The 27730-nt window shown below is 49.5% G+C and overlaps 1 protein-coding gene across 2 annotated transcripts in view; it reads right to left on the bottom strand.

Annotated features, from left to right (window-relative positions):
• Positions 1 to 27730, bottom strand: part of ACTN4 (actinin alpha 4) — a 134519-nt gene that overhangs the window by 46094 nt on the left and 60695 nt on the right. For both annotated transcript variants that reach the window (XM_083626941.1, XM_083626942.1), the window contains exons 2-6: positions 19690 to 19804; positions 17289 to 17408; positions 6932 to 7018; positions 4481 to 4568; positions 1635 to 1713 (exon numbers count right to left, since the gene is read on the bottom strand). In XM_083626941.1, the coding sequence (XP_083483067.1) occupies positions 1635 to 1713; positions 4481 to 4568; positions 6932 to 7018; positions 17289 to 17408; positions 19690 to 19804 (489 nt within the window). The remainder of the gene's footprint in view (positions 1 to 1634; positions 1714 to 4480; positions 4569 to 6931; positions 7019 to 17288; positions 17409 to 19689; positions 19805 to 27730) is intronic.

Raw genomic sequence — 27730 nt, forward strand, 5'->3', positions numbered from 1 at the left:
TCATTGTGCCCGGACACTGAAGTCCAGCACTGAGGGCCTTCTGGCGGTTTCCTCGCTGCGAGAAGCCAAGTTACAGGGAGCCAGGCAGAGGGCCTTCTTGGTGGTGGCACTTGCCCTGTGGAACTTCCTCCCACCAGATGTCAAAGAGAAAAACAACTACCAGACTTTTAGAAGACATCTGAAGGCAGCTCTGTTTAGGGAAGCTTTTAATGTTTAATAGGTTATTTTAATTTAGTGTTCTGTTGGAAGCCGCCCAGAGCGGCTGGGGAGGCCCGATCAGACAGGCAGGAAATAAATACATACATACATACATACATACATACATACATACATACATAAATAAATAAATAAATAAATAGCATCCACTCTAATAATAATAATTTTTTTATATATACCTTGCCCATCTGGCTGGGTTTTCCCAGCCACTCTGGCCAGCTCCCAATATAATATTAAAAACATGATAAAACATCAGACATTAAAAACTTCCCTAAACAAGGCTGCCTTCAGATGTCTTCTAAAAGTCAGATAGTTGTTTATTTCCTTGACATCTGTTGGGAGGGCGTTCCACAGGGTGGGTGCCACTACCGAGAAGGCCCTCTGCCTGGTTCCCTGTAACTTGGCTTCTCGCAGGGAGGGAACTGCCAAAAGGCCATCGGAGCTGGACCTCAGTGTCTGGGCTGGACAATGGGGGTGGAGACGCTCCTTCAGGTATACTGGGCATTTGAGGCCGTTGAGGGCTTTAAAGGTCAGCACCAACACTTTGAATTGTGCTTGGAAACATACTGGGAGCTAACATAGGTAGGTCTTGGAATCCCGGAAGGTGTAGTTTAAGGGTGATGGGAGAATTTAGGAGGCTCCTATTCCCCTCCCAGAGTTACAGCTCCTGCAGGGCTTTAGCAATCAATTCTTCTTTACGTGGAACTCTTGGAACTGTAGCTTCATGTGGGGAGCGGGGAGAGTAGGAGATTTCCTAACAGTACTCAGCACCCTTCGCCAACTCCAGTTCCCAGAATCCTTGGGGGGAAGCCAGGACTGTACAAAAGTCATGGTACAGGGTGCTTTTAAATGGATGGTGCAAATATGGCCTTTAATTCCACAAAAGAGCCCTGCAGCCCAGTGAGTGTTAGGGCATTTCACACCCCCTCTCAACTACCACCCTGGCTTTCCCTCCATGGCATTTTAGCTCGGGGAGGGGGAAATGCTTTGCCACCTTTAACCCTGAGGGCGGTCACTGACATTCTCACGTTACGGACGAGGAGATCGTGACTCGCCCCAGATTGCCCAGGGAGATCCTGGCTGAAGTGGGATTTGAACCTGAGCTCTCAGGTGGCGCAACGGTTCAGAGCGTCCAGCTGTTAAGCAGAAGGCTGGTGGTTCAAGCCCACTCTGCGATAGCTGCGGGGAGAATTCCTGCATTGCAAGGGTTGAACTAAATGACCATCCTGGGTCCCTTCCAGCCTACAATCCTGTGATCTCACTCAAGCCAGTGACTCGTGCTCATTTCTGGACTGGATTCTGGGGAGATCATGTAGGACACAGCTAAAAACACAAATAGCAACACTACTACTACTACTAACACTCAATTTCGAGTCCAAAATGAGGGAGGAAAGAAGGAGCTGCTGTCGCCAACATACCTTTCTGAGCTTGTCATACTCAATGAGTTCTGGTCTGTGTCTGTGGATCAAGGCATTAAAAGCAAGGCCGTCTTTCCAGCTGTAAAAAGAAGCCCAAGGATACAGTTAGATTGCTTGGCTGTCCAAGAGGGGAAACTGCGGCTTCGGGGCAGCATTCCTCAAAACTGCGATGCCCGCCCACCCCCCTTTCGGACAGGAGGGTGCTTTTCAGTACAGTAATGCTGTACTGTTTTAAACACTTGATTGGGAGCCGCCCAGAGTGGCTGGGGAAACTCAGCCAGATGGGCGGGGTATAAATAAAAAATTACTATTATTATTATTATTATTATTATTATTATTATTATTATTATTATTATTACTACTACTACTATTACTACTACTACTACAGTGGTATCTCGGGTTAAGTAATTAATTCGTTCCGGAGGTCCGTTCTTAACCTGAAACTGTTCTTAACCTGAAGCACCACTCTAGCTCATGGGGCCTCCTGCTGCCGCTGCGCTGCCAGCACACAATTTCTGTTCTCATCCTGAAGCAAAGTTCTTAACCCGAGGTACTATTTCTGGGTTAGCGGAGTGTGTAACCTGAAGCGCATGTAACCTGAGGTACCACTGTAGTACTATTATTGTTGTTTTGTTGTTGTTGTTGTTGTATCACCACAAAAAGGTAGCAAAGAAAGGGCAGAACCACGCAAACTTCGAGAGAGTCACTAAAAAGGAAGAATGCAAGAGCCCTGCTGGGCTGCACTCAGGGTTCGTTCAGACCAGTGGCCAAGCCACTGGGACGCCGACAAGCAGGGTCTGAAGGCCACGGCCTGTTCCTGCCTTTTTCCCTTCAATGTGGGGGTGCCACACAGCCATCGCAACCACAGACAGCCCCCCCCCCGCAACCTCCTCCGAGGATTTGCCTGTTCTCCTTCTCAAAGGCATCTTAGCCACCACAACATTATGGGGGTTGCATCCCAAGTGACGCCTCCCGTCAGCACATGGACTCCTCCGCCCCCCCCCCCCGGTGCTAAATCTGTTCTAAGGATTCCCCCAACCCCCTGGAGCAGATTTGGGGCATGCAAGGTAAAGGTAAAGGACCCCTGGATGGTTAAGTCCAGTCAAAGGTGACTATGGGGTTGCGGCGCTCATCCCGCTTTCAGGCCAAGGGAGCCGGCGTTTGTACACAGACAGCTTTCCGGATCATGCGGCCAGCAGGACTAAAGCGCTTCTGGCGCAACAGGACACCGTGACGGAAACCAGAGCACACAGAAATGCTGTTTACCTTCCCGCCACAGTGGTACCTGTTTATCTACTTGCACTGGCATGTTTTTAAACTTCTAGGTAGGCAGGAATGGGACAGAGCAACAGGAGCTCACCCCATCGTGGGGATTTGAGCTACCGACCTTCTGATCGGCAAGCCCAAGAGGCTCAGTGGTTTAGACCACAGCGCCATCCCTACAGGGCATGCATGGAGTGGGGGAGACGGTGTCCCCATTTCACAAGTGGAAATCCTTTCATGTGTTGATGAGAGGTGTTCCTTGGATTGCTACCCTTTCGCCAGAGAACTCTCCTGAGTCAGTTCCATGCCCTGGGTGGCAGATTTGCCTTCCGCTGCCCAGAATCTACTGCCCATTTATTTCAGTGGGTGATTCACTTTTCACCCAGCACATATCATTCCACCAGCCTCTGCCCACCACTCTCCTCCCCGAGACCCATTATTCCTCAAATATCCATCTAGCTGCGGCCTCTCGTCCCCACAAGATAGCCTGCTAGTCTCTTAAAGATTTTCAGTGAGCTACTCCCAGGTCTCTGGCTCGAGCAGGAAGCACAAAGGCCTCTGCTATTTGATGGGCTGGTCTGCTGGATTTTTAATCGGGAGCCGTCCCCCTGAAGCCATTTCTCGCAGCCTTCGAGACGCAGCAAGGCTTTCTGGCCGGAGAGTGGAAATCCTGCCCCTGTGTTTGGGAAAGGCAAGGCCCGGTGCCTCGCGGAGTAGCTGTGCCTCGACTGATCAGAATCGTAGAGTTGAAAGGGATCCCCCGGGGTCATCCAGCCCAACCCCCTGAAATACAGGGGTAGCAGCTGAAGAATCTCCACTTTTCGAAGGAGCGTGTTCCACTGTCAGAACAGCTTGTGTTTAGTTGGAATCTCCTTTGTCGCACTTGGAATCCATTGGTTCTTAGCTGGGATAGCTCAGCCGGCAGAGCACAGAACTCTGAATCTCATGGTCATGGGTTCGAGCCCCGAGTTGGGCAAAATATTCCTGCATTGCAGGGGGTTGGACTAGATGCCCTTTGTGGTCCCTCCCAACTCTAAGATTCTTTCACGGTTTGCATCTTACCCTCTAGAGCAGCAGAAAACAAGCTTTGCTCCCTCTTCCATGGGACAACCTTTTAGATATTAAAGGTAAAGGTAAAGGGACCCCTGACCATTAGGTCCAGTCGTGGCCGACTCTGGGGTTGCGGCGCTCATCTCGCTTTACTGGCCGAGGGCGCCGGCGTACAGCTTCCGGGTCATGTGACCAGCATGACTAAGCGGCTTCTGGCGAACCAGAGCAGCACACAGAAACGCCGTCTACCTTCCCGCCGGAGTGGTACCTATTTATCTACTTGCACTTTGACGTGCTTTCAAACTGCTAGGTTGGCAGGAGCAGGGACCGAGCAACGAGAGCTCACCCCATCGCGGGGATTCGAACCGCCGACCTTCTGATTGGCAAATCCTAGGCTCTGTGGTTTAACCCACAGCGCTATTCTATCTCTTCTCACTCTCCTCCTTTCCAGCCTAAACATGCCCAGCTTCCTCAACCGTCCCTCCTAAAGGTTGGTTTCCAGGCCCTCGGTCATCTCGGCTCCCCAAGGTTACCTTATGTGGAAGTTCTGTACATTGACGTTCTTGTAGGGCGCAGTCTTCCTCTGGCACCAGAGCAACAGGCCTTCCTTGGCCGAAGTCTCTGCAGGACGAAGGGGAGAAAGAAGAGAGAGGAGGTGATGGCGTCATCCTTGGCAGGACAGGTCACCTGATGTGGGCGGGGCTGAAGCTAAGGCAGCAACAGGAATGGGACGGAGCCAAGACAACATATCCAAACCTAAGGGTCGAAGGCCAACGTTGCACAAGGCTCTTTGGCTCTTCCATGGGGAAAAAAAGTTGTGCAGAATGCCCCGAGAGATGCATTTCAGGCACTTTGTGCACATGGTCTCCCCAAAACAATGGTAACTGTCATAAACAAAATTCAACATTGCGTTTTTATACAGGCATTCTCCCGCTTGTGCATGGAACTGGGAAGCAACCCAATAATTCAATTCAAACTGGGAAATGGCAGGAGAGAGCTGGGGAGTCCCCGTGGCTCGCAAGGCACTGAGGTCCAGTACTGAGGGCCTTCTGGCGGTTCCCTCCCTGCGAGAAGCCACATTACAGGGAACCAGGCAGAAGGCCTTCTTGGTGGAGGCACCCATCCTGTGGAACGCCCTCCCACCAGATGTCAAAGAGAAAAATAACTACCAGACTTTCAGAAGACATCTGAAGGCAGCCCTGTTTAGGGAAGCTTTTAATGTTTAATAGATTATTATATTTTAATATTCTGTTGGAAGCCGCCTAGAGTTGCTGGGGAAACCCAGCCAGATGGGCGGGGTATAAATAACAAATTATTATTATTATATTATTATTAAGGAGACCCTCCCTGGAGCCCAAAGAGGACGTGTGCAAGGGCCAGAGGAAGCCCCAAAGAGACTGGAGTTCTTGTTGGAAATACACTAAAAAGGATATACCAAGAGCTCAGGCCACAAGTTTCAATATAAGGAATAATTATAGTTTTAAGTAAATTTTAATGTAGTTTCAAATATGCAGTAATATAGTATACCTCTATACTATATTACTGCATATTTGAAACTACATTATTCCTGTACTTAAACGTTTTACCTTAAAACTATCGTACTTACACGTTGTGTTTAAATTTACTTAAAACTATCGTACTTACACGTTGTGTTTAAATTTACTATCAGCTTCAAATTGTTATTCTTAGCAGAATATACACGTTTTTCTTTTCAACTCTCGAGTAGGAATTATTCCTTATATTGAAACTTGTGGCCTGAGCTCTTGGTATATCCTCCAAAGAGACTGGAGGCACAGCGGGGCTTTGTTTATGCTGCTCAGTCTCCCCGCCTGGCAGCTGATGCGCTAGGTAGCGCAGCACTAGTCTTTCATGCGTCCTCCAGCCTCCTGCTAGCCCCAGAGCTTCAGTTCTAGTTGTGGGTATTTTTGGATACAGTATGAGTTGAAGAGAGAGTGACAGAGAGGGTGTCCTAAGAATGTTTAGAGGGTGCTCCCAACTTTGTACAATGTCACCTATGTGCGTGGGGGCCCAGAACGTAACCCCCACACAAGTTGGGAGCTGCCTGTTGTTGTGATCTGCCCAGGGACAGATCCAAGGAGGGAACGGTCTTGGGGGAAATGACCCTTTCTTATAAGGCAGCCTCCCCCAAGCTGGCGCCCTCTGGGTGTTTTGGATGATGGGAGGCAGAGTTCAAATCATCCAGAGGGCACCAGCCTGGGGAAAGCTGCAACAAAGCGCTTGCAAAACTAGTACCCTGAAAAGGTACAGGCCCATTTGAGTTTTTGCTAAGAAAAACGCCGCCAGGTGCCCCGAAACCTTAACCCGTGTTTGTTGTCACTTGTGCAGAAGGGAAGGGGGGTGGCTATTGTGGGTGGGGCATCTGCAGGGGAGAAGAAGTGGCAAGTGGGATAGGAAGGTGAGCTCACACCCACCCAGCCCACCCCCCAAAATATGACATGTTTTGTAAAAAAAAAAAAAAAAGAAAGAAAAAGCGCTCTTGCTTGTGCCTGAGCTGGGAATAAAACTGAGGTGTATAAGATCAGGTGGGTGCAATTTGCGTTCTTAGATACTGGGGCTGCACTGGGGCCCAGGCTGAAAGCCACGGGGGGGGGGAGTATTGGGCTCCCCCCCCCCAAAAGCCTCTGGTTGCCTAATGGCTGCTTGGCAGGCATTCCCAAGGCAGGTCTTTGCCAAGGAGCCTGAGCCACACACTCAATAAAGTCAGCGAGGGTTATTGCAACCGACTTGAGCAGCTGCACGGTGCATGATTAATTGTCACTGGTCTAGTGGGAAAGAGGAAGTGGTTGAAGGCGTGGGCACCGTCGTGGATCACCGCAAGTCCGTGGTGCATTGCCGCATGGGCTTTGCCAGCTCCCTCTCCCGTCTATTTAAACGTGCCAGACGTACAGCTGGTGCCGACATGCCAGGAGGAAGGTGCAGAGAGGGCAGGCTGGCGCGCGGCCTGCGGGAACTTGGGCGCTCACCTTCTACGGAGATGTCCTGGATGGCGAATCTGAGGATGATGGTCCAGATCATGCCGAGGGTCATCTTTGCGTTGCCGTCGACGATTTCTGGAAGCAGACGGGAAGGGCGTTAAGGGAGGGAGGCCGGTTCTGTTCTGGATCAGCTCACGCTTCGGCCAGAAAGCGGGCAACTTGCATAGCTCACTTGGTCAGAGCGTGGTGCTGATTATGCCAAGGTTGGAGGTTTGACCCCCCCAGGGTCCTTTCCAACTCTATGATTTATGCTGCAAGTTCCCAGGCGAACACACGGTTCAGAAAGGACACATGTGCCAAGGAGATGACACTGAGTTGTGGCACTGTGATGCGTTCCCACTGCACACCCCTAGGGGTCTGGCGGTGTGTGTGTGTCCCCTGACGCAACAACCGCCGTTTGGAACACCCTGCCTGCCGAGACCAGGCAGGTACCACCAGTTCATTGTACAGTGATAGCCTGTTCAACTTGCAAAATGTTCGGAAACCAAGGCACGACATCTGATTGGCTGCAGGAAGCTCCTGCAGCCAATCGGAAGCCACGTCGGACGTTCGGGTTCCAAAGAACGTTCGCAAACCACAACACTCACTTCCAGGTTTGCGGCGTTCGGGAGCCAAAACGTTCGACTTGCGAAGCGTTCAGGATCCAAGGTGCCTGCCAAAAACACTGGTGCCTGTTCAGATATGTTTCAATGTGTTTTAATCAGATTTTTAGCTTATTGTTTATTTTAATTAAGTAGCTGACTTTAGCAGTTTTTACTGGTAATTTCATTGTTTCATACTTTTAGAACGGTGGGTTTTTTTAAAGGTTTTATTTTATTTTTACTTTTTTAACAACCAAGCAGTATATACATTTTATGAAACAAGTAAATTTGGGCCTCTACAAATAATATATATGGTTGAACACACTTGCCACTTTGAGGGGCAAGTCGGCCTTTCGGCCTTTTGTGTTTCTTCCATTTGCAAATTATTGCACCAATTGGTGTCACCTTCTCACCAATCTGCTTGGCAATAGCCTTGTAGCCCAGTCCAGCCTTGTCCCAGTCCACGATCTTGTCCCTGACATCCTTGGACAGCTCTTTGGTCCTGGTGGCTAGTTTGGAATCTGCTGGACTGATTGCTTCTGTCGACAGGTGTCTTTTGTACAGGTACTGTAACAAGCTGGGATTACAGGTAAGATCTCTCCCTTACAGCACCTTGTTACATACAGTGAAGATACTGTACCAGGTAGCCTGACATTTGGCTGGTTGATAGGGGATCAAATACTTGTTTCACTCACTATAATGCACATCAATCTCTGACTTTTGTCTTCTGGGTTTCTGGGGGGTTTTCCTGTTGTTATTCTGTCTCTCACAGGTACGATAAACCCACCATTAAAATTATGGACTGGTCATTTCTTCGTCAGAGGGCAAACAGGCAAATTTAGCAGGGAATCAAATACTTTCCCCCCTTACTGTATGGGCATAGAGATCAGCGTTCAGAAGGGCTGTAGCTCAGTGGTGCGTGTGCATTGCATTTCCCAGGTCTCAATCTCTTGCAAAGACTGCTGCCTGAATCCCTAGATAGTCCTCTGATGTTATAGTAGCCCAGTTCCCATCAGCCTCAAGGGTAGGGGTTGGAGCCCAACAACATACAGGGAAGGATAAACGACTAACAGACTTTGAAAAGCTGGCATCACTGGGTCAATTTCATCAATTTTGTTGAATTAAACTAAATAGCTTTAATTGGATTTTGAACAAATGCGCAATTCATTGTTACCGTTTTGAATTTCATTGTGCAAACTGCTGTTCTGAATAATGCTTTTCACGGGGGAGGGGCACTGGGGAAGAGTTCGTGGAACCAAGGGGGCTTTGAAGAGGAAAATCTGGGAACCCCTGACATAGACAACACTGATCTGGACGGGTTCATTGTTCAACTCTGACTAAGGCAGCTCCCTGAGTTCCTCCCTGTTCTGCGAATCTTAGTACAGCGGTACCTCGGTTTTCGAGCGTCTTGCAAGTCGAACGTTTCGGCTTTCAAATGCAGAAAACCTGGAAGTAACTGCTTCAGTTTTCGAACACTTTTCGGAAACTAAAAACGTGCCACGCAGCTTCCTTACCGAGTTTTCTGGATGTAATCGCTTCCGGAAATGCATGCTTCGGTTTTTTAACGTTTCGGAAGTTGAACAGTCTTCCGGAATGGATTACGTTCGAAAACCGAGGTTGCACTGTACAGTGGTACCTCGGGTTAAGTACCGCATTTTTTGCTCTATAAGATGCACCAGACCACAAGACACACGTAGTTTTTGGAGGAGGAAAACAAGAAAAAAAAATTCTGAATCTCAGAAGTCAGAACAGCAAGAGGGATCGCTGCGCAGTGAAAGCAGCGATCCCTCTTGCTGTTCTGGCTTCTGGGATAGCTGCGCAGCCTGCATTCGCTCCATAAGACGCACACACATTTCCCCTTACTTTTTAGGAGGGAAAAAGTGAGTCTTACAGAGCAAAAAATACGGTACTTAATTCGTTCTGGAGGTCCGTTCTTAACCTGAAACTGTTCTTAACCTGAAGCACCACTTTAGCTAATGGGGCTTCCTGCTGCCGTCGCACCACCACCGTGCGATTTCTGTTCTCATCCTGAAGCAAAGTTCTTAACCCGAGGTACTATTTCTGGGTTAGCGGGGTCTGTAACCTGAAGTGTCTGTAATCTGAAGCGTATGTAACCCGAGGTACCACTGTACTGGTTTGCTTCTCAAAAGCAAGTTTCTAGGCCTTATGGTGCGAAATATACATTTGGTGCCACAGGGGCAATGTAGCCTGAGTTCTCCGAAGTCAGGCGGTGGGCTGATTAACGTTTCCATCGGCCGCAGGCAGGGTCTCGGTGCTGTGTGTAGGTCCTGACTGCTCCCAAAGGGGAGAAGCGGCTGCATAAAGGTAAAGGTAAAGGTACCCCTGCCCGTACGGGCCAGTCGTGTCCGACTCTAGGGTTGTGCGCTCATCTCACATAAGAGGCCGGGAGCCAGCGCTGTCCGCAGACACTTCCGGGTCACGTGGCCAGCGTGACAAAGCTGCTCTGGCGAGCCTGCACCAGCGCAGCACACGGAAACGCTGTTTACCTTCCCGCTATAAAGCAGTACCTATTTATCTACTTGCACTTAAGAGTGCTTTCGAACTCCTAGGTGGGCAGGAGCTGGGACCGAAAGACGGGAGCTCACCCCGCCGCGGGGATTCGAAATGCCAACCATACGATCGGCCAGTCCTAGGCACTGAGGTTTTACCCACAGCGCCACCCGCGTCCCGCCATAAATGTTGCAAAAGAGCAGAAACTGCGGAATTATGCAAAAAGAGAGCAACTGTGCAAAATCTGTTCAGTTTGCATGATTTAGGCAAGCTGCAGGTTTGCCGGGGCACAGAATTGTTTTGTTGCTGGAGCACAGGCTACAGACTGGCTTTGTACTCTTGAACCACCCAGGAAGCCTTTCTGGCTGGTCCTCCGTTGCAATCTGTGCCTTTTTTTGCCTTCCACCAGCAGACACAATGGAGGGGGAGACTGGATCCCCCCCCCCCCCGGCCACCGAGAAGATTAACAAGAGATGCTGCAGGACAAGTGGCCGGCAGGAGTTGCTTGCAGTCCCTGGGAGAGGCAGAGCGCAGAATCCCCAATTCGGATTCCTTTATTTGCCGTCAGGCCACCCAGAAGCAAGAGTTAAATCCTTTGCTCTCTTAACCAGCACAAATCAAATCATGGCTAAGCTCATAATGGCCTATATATCTGCAACTTACTGTACTCTGCTTTTGACTGTATTGTGCTTATTTGTGGATTCCATGGAAAAACCCCTGAAAATATTCCTCCCCACGCAAAAAAAGGGGGAAAACTGCAAGCGTTAAAATTTGGCCCCCTAATCTTAACATGCTAAGGTAAAGGTAAAGGGACCTCTGGCCATTAGGTCCAGTTGTGACCGACTCTGGGGTTGCGGTGCTCATCTCGCTTTTTGGCCGAGGGAGCCGGTGTACAACTTCCGGGTCATGTGGCCAGCATGACTAAGCCGCTTCTGGCGAACCAGAGCAGCGCACGGAAACGCCGTTTACCTTCCCACCGGAGTGGTACCTATTTATCTACTTGCACTTTGACGTGCTTTCAAACTGCTAGGTTGGCAGGAGCAGGGACCGAGCAACGGGAGCTCACCGCGTCACGGGGATTCAAACCACCGACCTTCGGAACAGCAAGTCCTAGGCTCTGTGGTTTAACCCACAGCGCCACCCGCATCCCAATCTTAACATGCTAAAATTGCGCAAAAGATGAGCAACGCTCTGGGTCTCCCTGGCTGGACAGAGCAATCTCCCTCCAGCAATCGCTGCAGCTGGAAAACCTGCAGCCCAAGCGCAGAATTTGCAAGCGCTCAGAAGCAGGAAGGCTAAGAAGTCCAAACAGCACAGAAGGTGCTGAGCAGAGACGCCAAAGGGTGTCGATCTGGGAAGGGGTGTGTGCAGGAGCAGAGAGGGCGCCGGGCTTGATGAGCCTTCTTTTCTGTAACCGGAGATGCCACACCCGATGTGCCAAGAGGGCACTTGTCAGAACATGCGCTGGTTTCAAGGACAGCTCCCTTTCCCAGGTTAGGTCCCCGAAGGCAGGGGAGGCGATGCCGGAGCACTGGGGAAGCTCTGGAGAGCTGGATTCAGCTCACCTGGTCCATTGCTTCCAGAAAGGACACGATGGCATCGAAGAGAGGTTTGCCACGGGTGCAAACCCTGAAGCAACCGCCCCCCTCGGATAAATAACTGGAGGTGGGGGGGGCCCTTGCATCTGCAGCTGGCAAAGAAGAGCCTGAGGACGCAAGCTTGCTGGATCAGATCAGGGGTCTCCAACGTGGTGCTCACTGACCGCAGCACCCCCATTTAGGAGAAGCTGGGTGCCAAAGGGGCCAATTTTAAAAAAATATTAAGGGTTTTTGCTCCGGGGAGCTGAATATTTTGCTTGAAAGAGGGTTGCCTGTTTCGGGGGAATTTTCTGCCTCAGTCTTTCTTCTGTAAAATGGGTTTGTTGCAGCGCTCAGCAGTTTCTTAGAGATGTTTGACAGTGGGTCTGCCCCAGGAGGTTGTGGCCTCTCCTTCCTCGGAGGTTTTTAAGCAGAGGTTGGAGGGCCACCTGCCATGGACGCTTCAGCTGAGATCCCTGCGTTGCAAGGGGTTGGACTGGATGACCCTCAGGGTCCCTTGCAACTCTACAATTCCACAATAGGATTAGGGTAATCTGGTCCAAGCCAACATTCAGACGGAAGCCAGCTAGAGTGCCTTCAGGGAGTTCAGAAAAAGATCATGAGGATGGATGGCCTTTCCAACTAATCTCCAGCTACCAGGACACTGCAAGTAGCTTGCATTTAGTTTCAAAACATTTGGAAGAGTCTGCTGGATGAGGCCAATGGCCAATGCAATTCTGGGCTGCATCAATAGGAGTATAGCATCTAGATCAAGGGAAGTAATAGTGCCACTGTATTCTGCTCTGGTCAGATCTCACCTGGAGTACTGTGTCCAGTTCTGGGCACCACAGTTCAAGAAGGACACTGACAAACTGGAACGTGTCCAGAGGAGGGCAACCAAAATGGTCAAAGGCCTGGAAACGATGCCTTATGAGGAACGGCTAAGGGAGCTGGGCATGTTTAGCCTGGAGAAGAGGAGGTTAAGGGGTGATATGATAGCCATGTTCAAATATATAAAAGGATGTCACATAGAGGAGGGAGAAAGGTTGTTTTCTGCTGCTCCAGAGAAGCGGACACGGAGCAATGGATCCAAACGACAAGAAAGAAGATTCCACCTAAACATTAGGAAGAACTTCCTGACAGTAAGAGCTGTTTGACAGTGGAATTTGCTGCCAAGGAGTGTGGTGGAGTCTCCTTCTTTGGAGGTCTTTAAGCAGAGGCTTGACAACCATATGTCAGGAGTGCTCTGATGGTGTTTCCTGCTTGGCAGGGGGTTGGACTCGATGGCCCTTGTGGTCTCTTCCAACTCTAAGATTCTATGATTCTAAGTCCAGCATCCTGATCTCACAGTGGCTGACAGTGGGAAACCTGCATCAAAAGTTGAAACTGAAATACTTTATTGTCACTGGACCATAAAGAAGGCTGATCGCCGAAGAATTGATGCTTTTGAATTATGGTGCTGGAGGAGACTCTTGAGAGTCCCATGGACTGCAAGAAGATCAAACCTATCCATTCTGAAGGAAATCAGCCCTGTGTGCTCACTGGAAAGACAGATCCTGAAGCTAAGGCTCCAATACTTTGCCCACCTCCTGAGAAGACTCCCTGGAGAAGACCCTGATGTTGGGAAAGATGGAGGGCACTAGGAGAAGGGGACGACAGAGGACAAGATGGTTGGATAGTGTTCTCGAAGCTACCAGCATGAGTTTGACCAAACTGTGGGAGGCAGTGGAGGACAGAAGTGCCTGGCATGTTCTGGTCCAGGGGGACACGAAGAGTTGGACATGTCTAAACGACTAAACAACAACAACATTGTCACTTGTACAACTTTTATACAGTGAGATTACACGGGCACCCCCCACTCAGCTCTCTTAGTCTTAATTCCCCTCATTTACTGACACACACACACCAAACCCAAAAGTCAGTTGCCCTGTTGTTATCTTCTCATTCAGCAGCCTAACAGCCCATGGATAGAAGCTGTTCTTTACCCTGTTGGTGCGACTAATCATGCTTCTATATCTTCTGCCCGAGGGCAGGAGATCAAGAAAGTGCCGGCCAGGGTGTGAATCATTGTGCTGGGAATGTGGTCAAAAATTGTGCTGATCAACTAGCAGGGGTCCTGACGAGGATTTTTCACATCTCCCTGCAAACGGCTTGTGTTCCATCATGCTTAAAAGCAGCTAATATTGTCCCAGTTCCGAAGAAAACGGCAATTACCTGCCTGAATGACTACGGACCTATTGCATTAACATCTGTAGTGATGAAATGCTTGAAAAGACTGGTCCTTCAACAACTTAGAACCTGCTTTCCCCCGGACTTTGATAATCATCAGTTTGCCTATAGAAGAAATAGGTCCAGTAAAAAAAATAGAGTCCCATGGACTGCAAGAAGATCAAACCTCTCCATTCTTAAGGAAATCAGCCCTGAGTACGCACTAGTAGGACAGATCCTGAAACAGAGGCTCCAATACTTTGCCCACCTCGTGAGAAGAGAAGACTCCCTGGAAAAGACCCTGATGTTGGGAAAGATGGAGGGGACAAGGAGAAGGAGACGACAGAGGACGAGATGGAGGGACGGTGTTCTCAAAGCTACCAGCATGAGTCTGACCAAACTGCGGGAGGCAGTGGAAGACAGGAGTGCCTGGCGTGCTCTGGTCCATGGGGTCACGAAGAGTCGGACACGACAACAACAACAAAATAGAGAAATAAATAGAGAAACATAGTTCTCCGGTTTCTCTAGATGACTTGTTGCAAGATGAAAGGCGGTAGCTGTTGCATCAAACAGAATTCAAGCCCAAGATCCCCCTTCCCCTCTTGCTGTTTCCACCAACTGGGGTTCAGAAGCATTACAGATAGAGAATAGCCATCCTGGCTAGCAGCCATTGACAAGTCTTATCCTCTTCACCAGTACTTACCAAACATGGGTCTTTTGGACTACAACTCCCATCATCCCTAGCTAGCAAGACCAGTGGTCAGCGATGTTGGGAATTGTAGTCCAAAAAAACAGCTGGAGACCCAGGTTTGGGAAACTCTGCTCTACACAAACAGGGTGCAAAGGAGGGGCACAGAGGGGGTGTGGCCAAGGAGGGGTGTGGCCTCTGGAGAGTCCCACGGGCCAGAGGCAGAGGGATCTCGAGGGCTGCACTCAGACCCCACACTCGAGATTCCCCATCCCTGATATAGTTGTAAGAGCGGCTGATAGGTTTGTTGTCTCTCATCCGTTTTTAATTTTAAAAAAGTAAGAAGAGCCTGCGACGCAGGTGGCGCTGTGGGTTAAATCACAGAACCTAGGACTTGCTGATCGGAAGGTCGGCGGTTCGAATCCCCGCGACGGGGTGAGCTCCCGTTTTTCAGTCCCAGCTTCTGCCAACCTAGCAGTTCGAAAGCACGTCAAAGTGCAAGTAGATAAATAGGTACCGCTCCGGCAGGAAGGTAAACGGCGTTTCTGTGTGCTGCTCTAAATCACGACTGGGCCGCACGCAGTGTGTGAAAATCCACTAGGACCTTGTGTCTGGCTGTGATCTGTAAGACACCCCGGCACTGTTTGAGGAGAGGTCTTTTTCCTAGTGCAAGCCACATCCAGGGCAGGGAGCCCGCAAGGAAGAAGGAACTGCAGAGCTGAGGGTGGGTGGGGGAAAAAAAAAATCCAGCGGCAAAGAATTTGGGGGATTTTTGTTTGCTTGTTTCAAAGCGTGTAACGTATTTATTGCCAGCGTATAAATCTGGCAAGGCTCAAAGGAATATCGGTCACAGAAGCTCAGAACAATAATGGCAAGTATTTGGATGAGGGGGGGTTGCATCACTGGATACAATTAAGTTCAGAAGAGCCAGCCGTGTGCTCCCAGCTGACCAGCTGCAGGAAAATGAATCTTGCCCTGGGCAAATGGCTCCATGGCTGCCCTGATGGCTCTCTCTCCGTGTGTGTGTGTGTGTGTGTGTGTGTGTGTGTCTATGCATTGCTCTTTCCAGCTCCCAAACTACTTTTCAAATTGCCTTGACGATATCTGCAGACACAGAGAGCAGGGAGATCGGAGGATACTGCTCTCTTTCCAGAGAGCTTGTTCAGGACCTGCAGCTGCAGCCAATCAGACCTACATGCACCGTGGAAGATTACACTAAAGCTGCTCTGTTTAGGGTTACACACACACTAAGGAAATGCACTGTGGGCACAGAATTCGGCTCTGTGATTTGTATAAATTGGGACATTGTCCAGCATCTCTTCGTTTGCATAATGCATTCCAGTTTCGCGAGTCACGGGGAAGGGCAAGGAGGGTACAGGGCACAGGAAACGTTACTCAGCAGCTCCTCTCGACTTCCGAGATCCCCACAGAAGTGGCCTGCACATTTTTAAGCGTTTCGAAAGATAAGAAGACTCGGGCCCCAAAAGCCCACATGGTCCAGCCTCCTATTCCCACAATGGTCAAACCAGGTGCCTATGAAAAGTCTGCAAGCAGGATCTAAGCGCAACAGCCCTTTCCCAACCTGCAGTCCGCCTCCACCTGTATTCCAGCAGATGGAAATCTCCTAGCAGGAGATCCAGCTGCCCCAGAGCTGGGGAACAGGTGACTCTCCAACTCCCTTCAACATCCCTGATTCCGCAGGGTGGATGAGGCAGGAGTTGCAATACAACAGCATCTGAAGGGCTGCAGGTTTCTAGCCCCCTGTTCTGTCTAATAATAATAATACGAATACCCTCCCCAGCCAAAGCCAGGCTAACAACAGTAAAAATAGCACAGTTTACATAAAAATGCAGGTCCCGGCCTTTGCCATTTTATTTCTTTGCATTTTATTCTGCACAACCACCGTGTGAAGCGTTGGGAAAGACTGTGATTGTGTGTGTTGTGTGTGTGTACACGACTTGGCCCACTCGACCTTTATAAGGATTTGAACTCAGTTTTGTTTGATCCAAGCACAATATCTCTCTTATGCCACACTGTCTCTCCAAACAGATCAACAGAGCACATTTGACAGGTGAAAGTCAAGCTTTTAATGTTTGATGTTTGATTGTATTTTTAATATTTTGTTGGAAGCCGCCCAGAGTAGGCGGGGTATAAATAATAATAATTATTATTATTTTCCTTGTAGGTGCGGCTAGTGATGCAACAAGCCGCACTGTTCTCAACGACAGAATTTACCGTATTTTTTACTTTAGAAGACTCACTTTTTCCCTCCTAAAAAGTAAGGGGAAATGTGTGTGCGTCTTATGGAGCGAATGCAGGCTGCGCAGCTATCCCAGAAGCCAGAACAGCAAGAGCGATTGCTGCTTTCGCTGAGCAGTGATCACTCTTGCTGTTCTGGCTTCTGGGATTCAGATTTTTTTCCCCCTTGTTTTCCTCCTCCAAAAACTTGTGGTTTGGTGCGTCTTATAGAGCAAAAAATACGGTAAGTGGCATTATGCTGTATTGTATGTCCCCCCCCTTTTTCTGTTTTTTTTTTTAATCTTTTGTTTGTTTTTGTTACTGGTAATTCTTTTGTATTATGCTTATTTACTGAAAATAATAAATATTATTTGGGGGGAAAAAGATGTTTTTAGAAAGTACAAGGGAGGAGGTCCCTGCCCCGAGAGGCCTCCAATCACAGACAACTCACAATAAATAGCTTGCGGTGTTTTGTAAAACGGGCACGACGTTATCGCCGGGAGAGGCCTGAAAGAACAGCATCCCAACCCGCGTAATCTCACCTTCAGCTCCTATGGAAACCAGCTTGACTCCTTTGCTTGCGATGAAATCGAGAGCTTTGTTCACGTTGTTGATCTTATGTACCCTCATCTTTCCTCTCTCCGGTTTCGGTAACCGCTCCCCTGGGAAAGCAGAAAGAAGAGAGGGGTGGGTTGGTGGAAGGAGGAGATCGGATTGAAAGAGCACAAAAGTGAGCTTCCTTCTAGCATCAGATGCAAGCTCAGCAAGACACAAAGGACAAAACACCTTTCTTGTCCAAAGAGGAACAGATTTTTTTTTTCCTTTGGGTTTCCTAAGTTACTCCAGGTTGAATTCTCTTTAGCAGTCATCCATCTCTCCAAAAGGAGAAGAAGCTGACATTTGGGTCAGATTTCCCAGGGTGTAAGCCTATTCAAGCACCAGAGTGAGGCAAAAATCTTGAATCAACGGGGGTGGGGGGGTTGTCGAGAGGGAGCTGGTGCGAATGGGTCAAAACGGGGTTAACAAGGCGCCAGATGGCCCATCAGCCTTCAGCCACCCCAAAAATCAGTTTAAACCCAAACTGTGAAATTATTCAGATTAACAAGGTTTGCATGGCTAATTCAGAGTTAAGAACTGGACAGTTGGGGGGTGGGTATGGAAAGAGTACACTATGCCTTGTCTATTTGTTCTCCCCATCTCCTGCTCCCCATTTCTTTGTGGTATCAGACACCAGTGGAAAGCCATGTTCTTCCAACCAGGCCCCTGGAAAAGCAACTGACTTGTGAATTACAGTGGTACCTCGGGCTACATACGCTTCAGGTTACATACGCTTCAGGTTACAGACTCCGCTAACCCAGAAATAGTGCTTCAGGTTAGGAACTTTGCTTCAGGATGAGAACAGAAATTATGCTCCGGTGGCGTGGCGGCAGCAGGAGGTCCCATTAGCTAAAATGGTACTTCAGGTTAAGAACAGTTTCAGGTTAAGAACGGATCTCTGGAACCAATTAAGTACTTAACCCGAGGTACCACTGTACAAGGATTGCAAGCTCCCCAAAGACATGCTCTATGGCAGGCATAAGCAAACTTGGTCCTCCAGGTGTTTTGGGACTACAACTCCCATCATCCCTTGCCACTAGTCCTGTTAGCTAGGGATGGTGGGAATTGTAGTCCCAAAAATATCTGGAGGGCCGGGTTTGCCTATGCCTGCTCTACGGGGAGCCGCCTTCAGGCAAAAGGCCTGTTGGCAGACCAGCTGTGCGTTACAAAGATGTCTGCAAACATGACATGACTGCTAGCAACATCAGCCTCGCCCTGTGGGAATCCCTTGCAAACGACCGCAGTGCCTGGAGACAGGCAAGACAGGTTGTGTATCTGCAGCAGCGACCAGAGGAGGAAAAGAATCGCCTTGGTGCATCGGCAGCAGCACAACAGGATGCCTTCCTCTGCCCCAACTGCAACAAAACATGTCTCTCCTGTATCGGTCTCTACAGCCACAGCAGGCGCTGTGATTCTCCAACGGTTTGACTTCACCCGCAAAGGTGCGCCAGTCCCTTGTCTCCCGAGACAGACGGACGCCAACAACAAACAGGCTGTGGGGGCCACTGGTATGATCCCAGGGCAGATGCATCACCTCTCGTCATCTTAGGACATGGGTAGGCAAACTAAGGCCCAGGGGCCGGATCCGGCCCAATCGCCTTCTCAATCTGGCCCGCGGACAGTCCGGGAATCAGCATGTTTTTACATGAGTAGAATGTGTCCTTTTATTTAAAATGCATCTCTGGGCTATTTGTGGGGCCTGCCTGGTGTTTTTACATGAGCAGAATGTGTGCTTTTATTTAAAATGCATCTCTGGGCTATTTGTGGGGCCAGCCTGGTGTTTTTACATGAGTAGAATGTGTGCTTTTATTTAAAATGCATCTCTAGGTTATTTGTGGGGCATAGGAATTCGTTCATTATTTTTTTTTCAAAATACAGTGGTACCTCGGGTTAAGTACTTAATTCGTTCCAGAGGTCCGTTCTTAACCTGAAACCGTTCTTAACCTGAAGCACCACTTTAGCTAATGGGGCCTCTTGCTGCCGCTGCACCGCCGGAGCACGATTTCTGTTCTCATCCTGAAGCAAAGTTCTTAACCCGAGGTACTATTTCTGGGTTAGCGGAGTCTGTAACCTGAAACGTATGTAACCTGAAGCATATGTAACCTGAAGTGTATGGGTTATTTGTGGGGCATAGGAATTCGTCCATTCCCCCCCCAAAAAAAAAATATAGTCCGGCCCCCGACAAGGTCTGAGGGACAGTGGACCGGCCCCCCGCTGAAAAAGTTTGCTGACGCCTGTCTTAGGATGGTCAAAGATGACTGTTCAAAACTCAAACTTGCCGCAGAGCTAAAAGGCGGTCCTGAAAAGTGCCAATCAACAGCCCCTGCAGGTCCTTCTGAACCTCACCTGAAATGACCTCCAGCAGCAACATGAGCTTCAGGCCATCACGGAAATCTTCGTCGATGTTCTCAATCTGCGTGCCGGCTTTCCGCAGGTGAGAATTGCACCATGCTGTGAAAGTCTGGGTGGGAGAAAAAGAGGAAAGGTAAGGCTCTGGAATTATTATTATTATTATTATTATTATTATTATTATTATTATTATTAATTTTTTATACCCTGCCCATTTAGCTGGGTTTCCCCAGCCACTCTGGGCGGCTTCCAACAGAATATTAAAATACAATAATCTATTAAACATTAAAAGGTTCCCTAAACAGAGCTGCCTTCAGATGTCTTATGGACCCTTATAGACTCAAAAGCACTACAGACTGGTACTGTGGCAGCACCTCTGGCTCCTTCAAGACAATATGAGATCCAAGACAAACACAGGCTAACTTGGTTTTTTGGCTCAGGAGGGAGACACACAGGGAGGTTCAGCTCTCTGTCCTCCGCCCACCCAGGTTCTGACTTCAAATACCGTATTTTTCGCTCTATAAGACGCACCAGACCACAAGACACACCTAGTTTTTGGAGGAGGAAAACAAGGAAAAAAATATTCTGAATCTCAGAAGCCAGAACAGCAAGAGGGACAGCTGCGCAGCGAAAGCAGCAATCCCTCTTGCTGTTCTAGATTCTGGGATAGCTGCGCAGCCTGCATTCGCTCCATAAGACGCACACACATTTCCCCTTACTTTTTAGGAGGGAAAAAGTGAGTCTTATAGAGCAAAAAATACGGTAGTTATGACTTCGTTCCAAAATTGAGCGGGGCTGCAGTCTGACCTTCCATGAATCCTCATCACACGAGGCACAGAATCTGGCCTAAAGCCATGGAGCCTGGTTGCTACCGCGACACTTGAAAAGCTGCAGGTTTCCAGTCCTCAGGTTCAGAAGCAGCCTGGAAACTTTTTGCCCCTTTAAACACAGCCCAAGGCCTGGCCTTCAGATATTTAAGATCTAGGAAACTTGACTTTCCTAGTTCCTGCTCCCGTCCTTTTGCAAACTTTTGAAATAAAAGGTTACACAAAGTGCAAAGTGAGCTCCTTCCATTTCTAGTTTATCCCAGTTGCATTTGGAAGTTGAACTTCATTTTAGAACAGAATCCAAAATCTTGCTGGTCCTGAGTGGAACGGTGCACAGGGTCTGGCCAACATAATTCTTGCCCCCATCTTACATGGTGGGCTTCAGTCAAATGCCCCTCACAGTACCAGACCCTCCCTCAAGAAAAGGGACGGGTGTGGACTGCCTGCCTCCCCAGGAGGAGAGCCGATTCCCACCCTCCACCACACACAGTCTATATTATTGCACTCCCAAAAAGAGCAGCTTTGAGTTAGGAAACTTGTTTCTGCAAACTGATAACGTCTGGCTTTGGATGTGGGCCCTTGGTTGCAGCGGCAAGAAGCAACTGAGCCACAAAAGGACCAAAACTTGAAGGAGAAAGAAAATTCTGATGGGGCTGGTCGATATCTGGTTTTCAACACCACAATATGTCACCAGCTAAACATCACAATATACTGATATATCACAATTTCTGAATTAAGGATGGAGCTACGGAGAGGTATTGTCTGGCTTCGCGGTTTCCCCCACATTGTGATTCTTGTGCGCATGCACACATCATGATTTGTGATATATTGCCAGGTCGAAAAATCATATTGTGACGATGTCACAATATGGATTCCAAACACCCACGCTAAACAGGCGAATGTTTGCACCCAGGAAATCCAAATGGTTCACCCAGAAAAGCTGGATTCTGCAATCAGTATGGAGTACGGACGATGAAATATTTCGTACGACCCAATCCGCCATTTTTAGCTATGGCAAATTATTTATTCTGGTTCTGACAAGGGGGAGAGGGAGGAGAGGCAGAAGACACCGAAAAGCCAAGGGAAGTATTTAATAATAATAATAATAATAATAATAATAATAATAATAATAATAATAATAATTTATTTATATCCCGCCCTCCGCAGCCAAAGCCGGGCTCAGAGCCACCTCTTCAGGTTCCAGGAGGTATTGCCCACAAATCTTTGCCGCCATGTGGACTAGAAGATTGTTTTTCAAAAGAAAAGAGACATACATGGGAAGGTCACATAATCCTGTATGTACAACTACACTATATGCTCTTTTGGAGTCACACAGATTCCAGTCCGTAATAAACCCGGGAAGCAAATTATCCCTGCCATTAGGAATCTTTCCCTCTTCACCACCTCTCCCACTTCCTCTCTCACACACTTTAGATGTGTGCAACTTTATGGACCAAGAGGGAGCAAATGGATATGGAGAAGCTGAACCAGCATTATCAACTGCGGGGAGCTGCTGAGCCAAAGCGGTCCCTCGACACTGTGCAGAGACAAGCAACCCCAAAGCACTCGCTAGCTTGCTAATGGGCCCTGCTTTCTAAAAACCCAGCTTGGATGCGCCATAAAGGAATCGCCATAGGTGGGAGGCATCAGTGAGGAATTTGTGATGGCCTGGGACTCGGGCTCAGACTCGGAACCAGAGGAGACTCAGTCTGCACCGGATCCTTTGCCTCAGGCAACACCTGAACCAAGTCTGGGGCCTGATCCTGAAGAGTCCCAGTCTGCACAGGTTCCCCTGCAACAAACACCAGCTGGGCCGAGTCAGGGGCCTGAGCCTGCCCTGGCTCCAGATGCGGGGATTACCTCGTTGCCTTCAGCTGGGCCATCACTTACAGCTGCTCCACTACCAGTTGGGTCAGGGGAGGCTGAGGCGGCCTCTGGGTCTAGTAACCCATCAACGTCTCCCAAGCTGCAGAGACTGAGGTCTGAGAGAAGGAGAGACCTGAGTACTCACAGGAGGAGTGCTCGCCTTCGGGCGAAACAGGGAGGTGAGTCGCCGGGGGATCAGGACCGGCCGCTACCCTGACAAAGATAAAAGGCTGTTGGACCCCATCCCAGGTTGCAGGAGCAACATTGTTGTATGCCAGGTCCTGCCTGAGATCCTGTACCTGTCCTTGCCTCGTGTCCTGCCTTGGCCCTGTCGGAACCTTTGGATTCTGGACCGGTCCTGGACTGAGTTTCACGGGTTACCCCAGGGCCCAGCACAGAATTGCAGCTCACCACTAAATGCAAGAGAAATCCACCACCCCCAAATCTGATGCAAATGCACTCTCTCCTTCAAACCCCTGCACAAATCATGCATATTCCAACCAGGTATGTCAACCTGACCCCCTCTTACTGATATCAGTGCCAAGGTATCGGGAACAAAGCGGGACACGCTTCGAATGTTCGCCTCTTCTGGATGCTGCCAGTAGTGTGTGGCAGGGGGAAGACTCGCTGGCTCACTCAAACTGACACACGCCACCCTCTGAACGCTGCGGCCATCATTTGGAGAGCAGGTGCTCTCTTTGCCGGCATCAGCAGGCAAGGGAAAGGAAATCCCGCTTCCAGGCAGCTGAGAGGAGGGTGGCAGGTAGGAGAAGCGATTTCTGGGTCACAGAGGGGCTGGTGTGCATGTGTGTGCATATGCACGCGAGGCAAAGCTTTGAAGCTTTGGAAATGCCTGCGCCCATGTCAATTCACTGACCGCAGGAATGTGGTCCGGAGGTTTTGTTACACCGGACCCCTTGCTGTTCAGCCTCGCTTAGACCAGGGGACAAGCGCATGGGATTTACAAGGCTTCTTGTACATGCATGCGTAGGGCTGGGTGGGTTCTGCACATGGCACACCGGTGTGGTTAACAAGGGAGCTGCGAGGGGGTGGCGCCCGGCGTGGCCCTACGTAGAATCATAGAATCATAGAATCATAGAATCATAGAGTTGGAAGAGACCACAAGTGCCATCGAGTCCAACCCCCTGCCAAGCAGGAAACACCATCAGAGCACTCCTGACATATGGTTGTCAAGCCTCTGCTTAAAGACCTCCAAAGAAGGAGACTCCACCACACTCCTTGGCAGCAAATTCCACTGTCAAACAGCTCTTACTGTCAGGAAGTTCTTCCTAATGTTTAGGTGGAATCTTCTTTCTTGTAGTTTGGATCCATTGCTCCGTGTCCGCTTCTCTGGAGCAGCAGAAAACAACCTTTCTCCCTCCTCTATGTGACATCCTTTTATATATTTGAACATGGCTATCATATCACCCCTTAACCTCCTCTTCTCCAGGCTAAACATGCCCAGCTCCCTTAGCCGTTCCTCATAAGGCATCGTTTCCAGGCCTTTGACCATTTTGGTTGCCCTCCTCTGGACACGTTCCAGTTTGTCAGTGTCCTTCTTGAACTGTGGTGCCCAGAACTGGACACAGTACTCCAGGTGAGGTCTGACCAGAGCAGAATACAGTGGCACTATTACTTCCCTTGATCTAGATGCTATACTCCTATTGATGCAGCCCAGAATTGCATTGGCTTTTTTAGCTGCCGCGTCACACTACGTGAGCTTCCCGAGGTTCCTTTGCAAAAGGGAAGCAAGTCAGTGGGGCTCTGGGCGATTCCGAAATTGCATGCGCAGGCATGCTCAGGGGCCATCAAGCCTGTCTCCCGGAAGGAGACTCCCAGCAATAGTTTGGGGTTGTGGGAGATGACTAAGGGGCATGTCTCAAATTATGCACAATGTGGGGAAAGCAAGAAGAAAGCAGAAGTTTCTCTCTTACACACTCTATCCAAGGAAACTTACAGGCTATAGATTTCAGAGAGGCCAAAAGGAAGGGCTTCTTCACGCCACAGAATCTGCGGAAATCACCACCGACTGAGATGTGGCAAAAGCCACAGCTGGGATGACACTAAAACGGGTTTAGAATGAGTCACAGAGGAGAGGTCTAGCAATAGCTACTACCCCAGATGAGTAGACTGAACCTCCTTGTTCAGAGTCAATGTACCCCCCCCCAGTGAATACAGGTTGCCAGTGATGGTTTTTCCTTTCCACAGTTGTTGATGCTGGGGTTTCTGAAGGCGTCTCATTGGCTACTTGAGGGAAAAGACTGCTGGACCTGTGATCTGATCCAATAGGACTAAGTTCTTATGACAAACGCTCTAGTCCGAGAATATGGATTCTACGGAATTCAAATTTTAATACAACACAAAAGAAATAAAACCAAGCAATAAAATATTTCTTTTAAAAAAACGATACAGCATCTAGGAACGGTGCATTACAATTGCTTCAACCAGCAGAAAAAAACATTAAGTCCGTGTTTCTCAAACTTGGGTCTCCACCTGTTGCTGGACTACAACTTCCATCACCCTTGTCCACTGGTCCTGCTAGCTAGGGATGATGGGAGTTGTAGTCCAACAACAGCCAGAGATCCAAGTTTGAGAAACACTGCATTAAGTGGTCCACCAAGACCCTCTGCAATTTTCAAGTGGCCCCTTTGGGGGTGGGGGGGACAAGTTTTGGAACAACTGGCCTGCAGTAAATTTTTGCTTGCCACAGGTGACTGCAGCTGTTTGCAAGCCTTACCTTAAGCAAACCCCCACCCTTTGCAATAAAACATGACTGTGTAGACCTATGATCTCCCTCCATTGTAATGCTCACTCCCCCCCCCCCGAAGATGCTGCAATACTGTTAAAGCCACCCCCAGCCCCACTTGCCCTTTCAAATTGCAAAGAAATCCACACCCGTATGGATCGCAGGTGCGGCTGCTACTATTAATACTTTTTCTGGAACGAGCAACATTGCATTCCTGTTACTCAGAAGCAGGGAGCTTTGAGCCATGAATAGGGCCTGTCACTCTGCATCAAGCAACCTCTGCAACACCCCAGCTCCAAACATGCCCCCCACCCCACCCTACACATATCCTGGCTGGGGGCATTGACGCTGCCTGATGAGCACTAAAAGAACGGCAAGCCGGAGAGCTTCCGGCAGCGCAAAGCTTGTTTTGACAACTGTTACTAACCCCATTCATTCAGAAACTCAAGAGGCAGCGGCTGATTAATTGAGCAGCAACGCCACACACAAGCTATCGGAGGGAGCGCCAATATGGCTGGGCTAAGCCAGACAAGGAGCCGGGCATGCTGGCTTTGAGAGCTCCTGGAGATGTTGCGCCACCACCCACCCCCTCATCATCTGACAGATGTATCCCACTTGAAGTGGAAACTGACTCAAGTGCTCTCTGGCAACGGAGAGACCAGCAGCCTGGCAGAAGGTCTCTCTCTACTCTGCAAGAGTGGAGGAAGACGAGGAGGCGGCTCAGGTGAAAGCTCAGCTGCAGCGGAAAGGGATGGGCATCAGAAAGAATCTGGAAGGGGCAGTTGGGTGGCGGAAATGCTCCTCTGCTCTTCTCAAGGCCAGCAGCGGACCCAATGCATACGGGGCAGAAGAGCAAGAGGGGTGAGCCAGAAGAAAAAGAAGAAGAAGAGGAGTTTGAATTTAATATCCCGCTTTATCACTACCTGAAGGAGTCTCAAAGCAGCTAACAATCTCCTCTCCCTTCCTCCCCCACAACAAACCCTCTGTGAGGTGAGTGAGGCTGAGAGACTTCAGAGAAGTGTGACTAGCCCAAGGTCACCCAGCAGCTGCATGTGGAGGAGCAGGGAATTGAACCCGGTTCACCAGATTACGAGTCCACCACTCTTAACCACTACATCACACTGGCTGAGCATCTGCTTTGCATGCAGAAGATCCCAGGTTCCTATCCTGGGCATCTCCAGGTAGGAGAGAACCTTGCTTGGAAACCCTGGGCAGCTGCTGCCAGTCAGTGCAGGGAATGCTGAACCAGATGGACCCAATGGACTGGCTCAGTGTAAGGGCAGCTCCGGATGAGTCGTGTTGGGCTGGCTCTTTCTGTAGCAAGGGTTTGGCTGGCGTGGCATTGCTTGCTGGCATGGTGTTACAGATTCTAAGGCAGCAAGGGCTCACCCGCTGCTCCTGTTGTTTATTTATTCCATCGATGTCGTGCCACCTTTATCTTCCAAGGACCTCGAGACGGCGTACGTGGCTCTCTTCCTCCCCATTTCATCCTTGCAACAACCCTGGATGGAGGCTGGGTGATTGAGTCACCCAGTGAGCTTCATGGCTGAGTGGGGGATTCGAACCCGCGTCTCCCAGGTCCTAGTCCGACATTCTAACCATTACGCCACACCGGCTCTCACTAGCGGCAGAGGTGCTGTCTAATGGCCTTCAAGTGGTGGGATGGCTGGGCAGCCTGATTTGGGGTAGGTCGCAGCAAAAGTGCTACCACCAGGCAAACCTACGACAAGAGATTAAGAGCGTGTCCCCAAAAGCATGTTTGAGTTAGAAGTGGGTCTTGGGTCTGAAAAGGCTGACAATTTGTTGTTGTTGTTTAGTCGTGTCCAAATCTTCGTGACCCCCTGGACCAGAGCACGCCAGGCACTCCTGTCTTCCACCGCCTCCCACAGTTTGGTCAAACTCATGCTGGTAGCTTCGAGAACACTGTCCAACAATCTCGTCCTCTGCCGTCCCCTTCTCCTTGTCCCCTCCATCTTTCCCAACATCAGGGTCTTTTCCAGGGAGTCTTCTCTGCTCATGAGGTAGCCAAAGTATTGGAGCCTCAGCTTCAGGATCTGTCCTTCCAGTGAGCACTCAGGGCCGATTTCCTTAAGAATGGAGAGGTTTGATCTTCTTGCGGTCCATGGGACTCTCAAGAAGATCAAACCTATCCATTCTTAAGTAAATCGGCTGACAATACCTGGCTTGAAATACAGGGGTGGTGATGCTCTCCCCCCCCCCACACACAAGGTGCTACTGGGGCAGTCCCTGGGGCCAAGACAAGCCCCCTACCATACACAACTGGCGGCCCTCCCAGGAGGGGACACCACTGCAAGTCTGCCACCCAGGCTCTGTTGCTTTGGTTGGTTTTCTGGGAATGTGACAGAGGCCATGCTGCCTGCTGAGAAGGCTGCACGCAGCTCAGCCGTCGTTCTGCTTAACGTATTTGCAAAAGAACAAAGTTCAAGTCACTTCTCTGCCCCGAACCTCCTAGACGACCTCGAGCAAGTCATCGCCAGTCCCCCGCCAGCAATGTGTAGGATGGCATAGCCTACCGTGCAGGGCGCTCTGAGGATGCATGAAGTGCTTTGAACTCCTGAGATGCACTATAAACACCATG

The sequence above is a fragment of the Podarcis filfolensis genome (genome assembly GCF_964270895.1).
Source record: "Podarcis filfolensis genome assembly, chromosome: 8".
NCBI lineage: Eukaryota > Metazoa > Chordata > Lepidosauria > Squamata > Lacertidae > Podarcis > Podarcis filfolensis.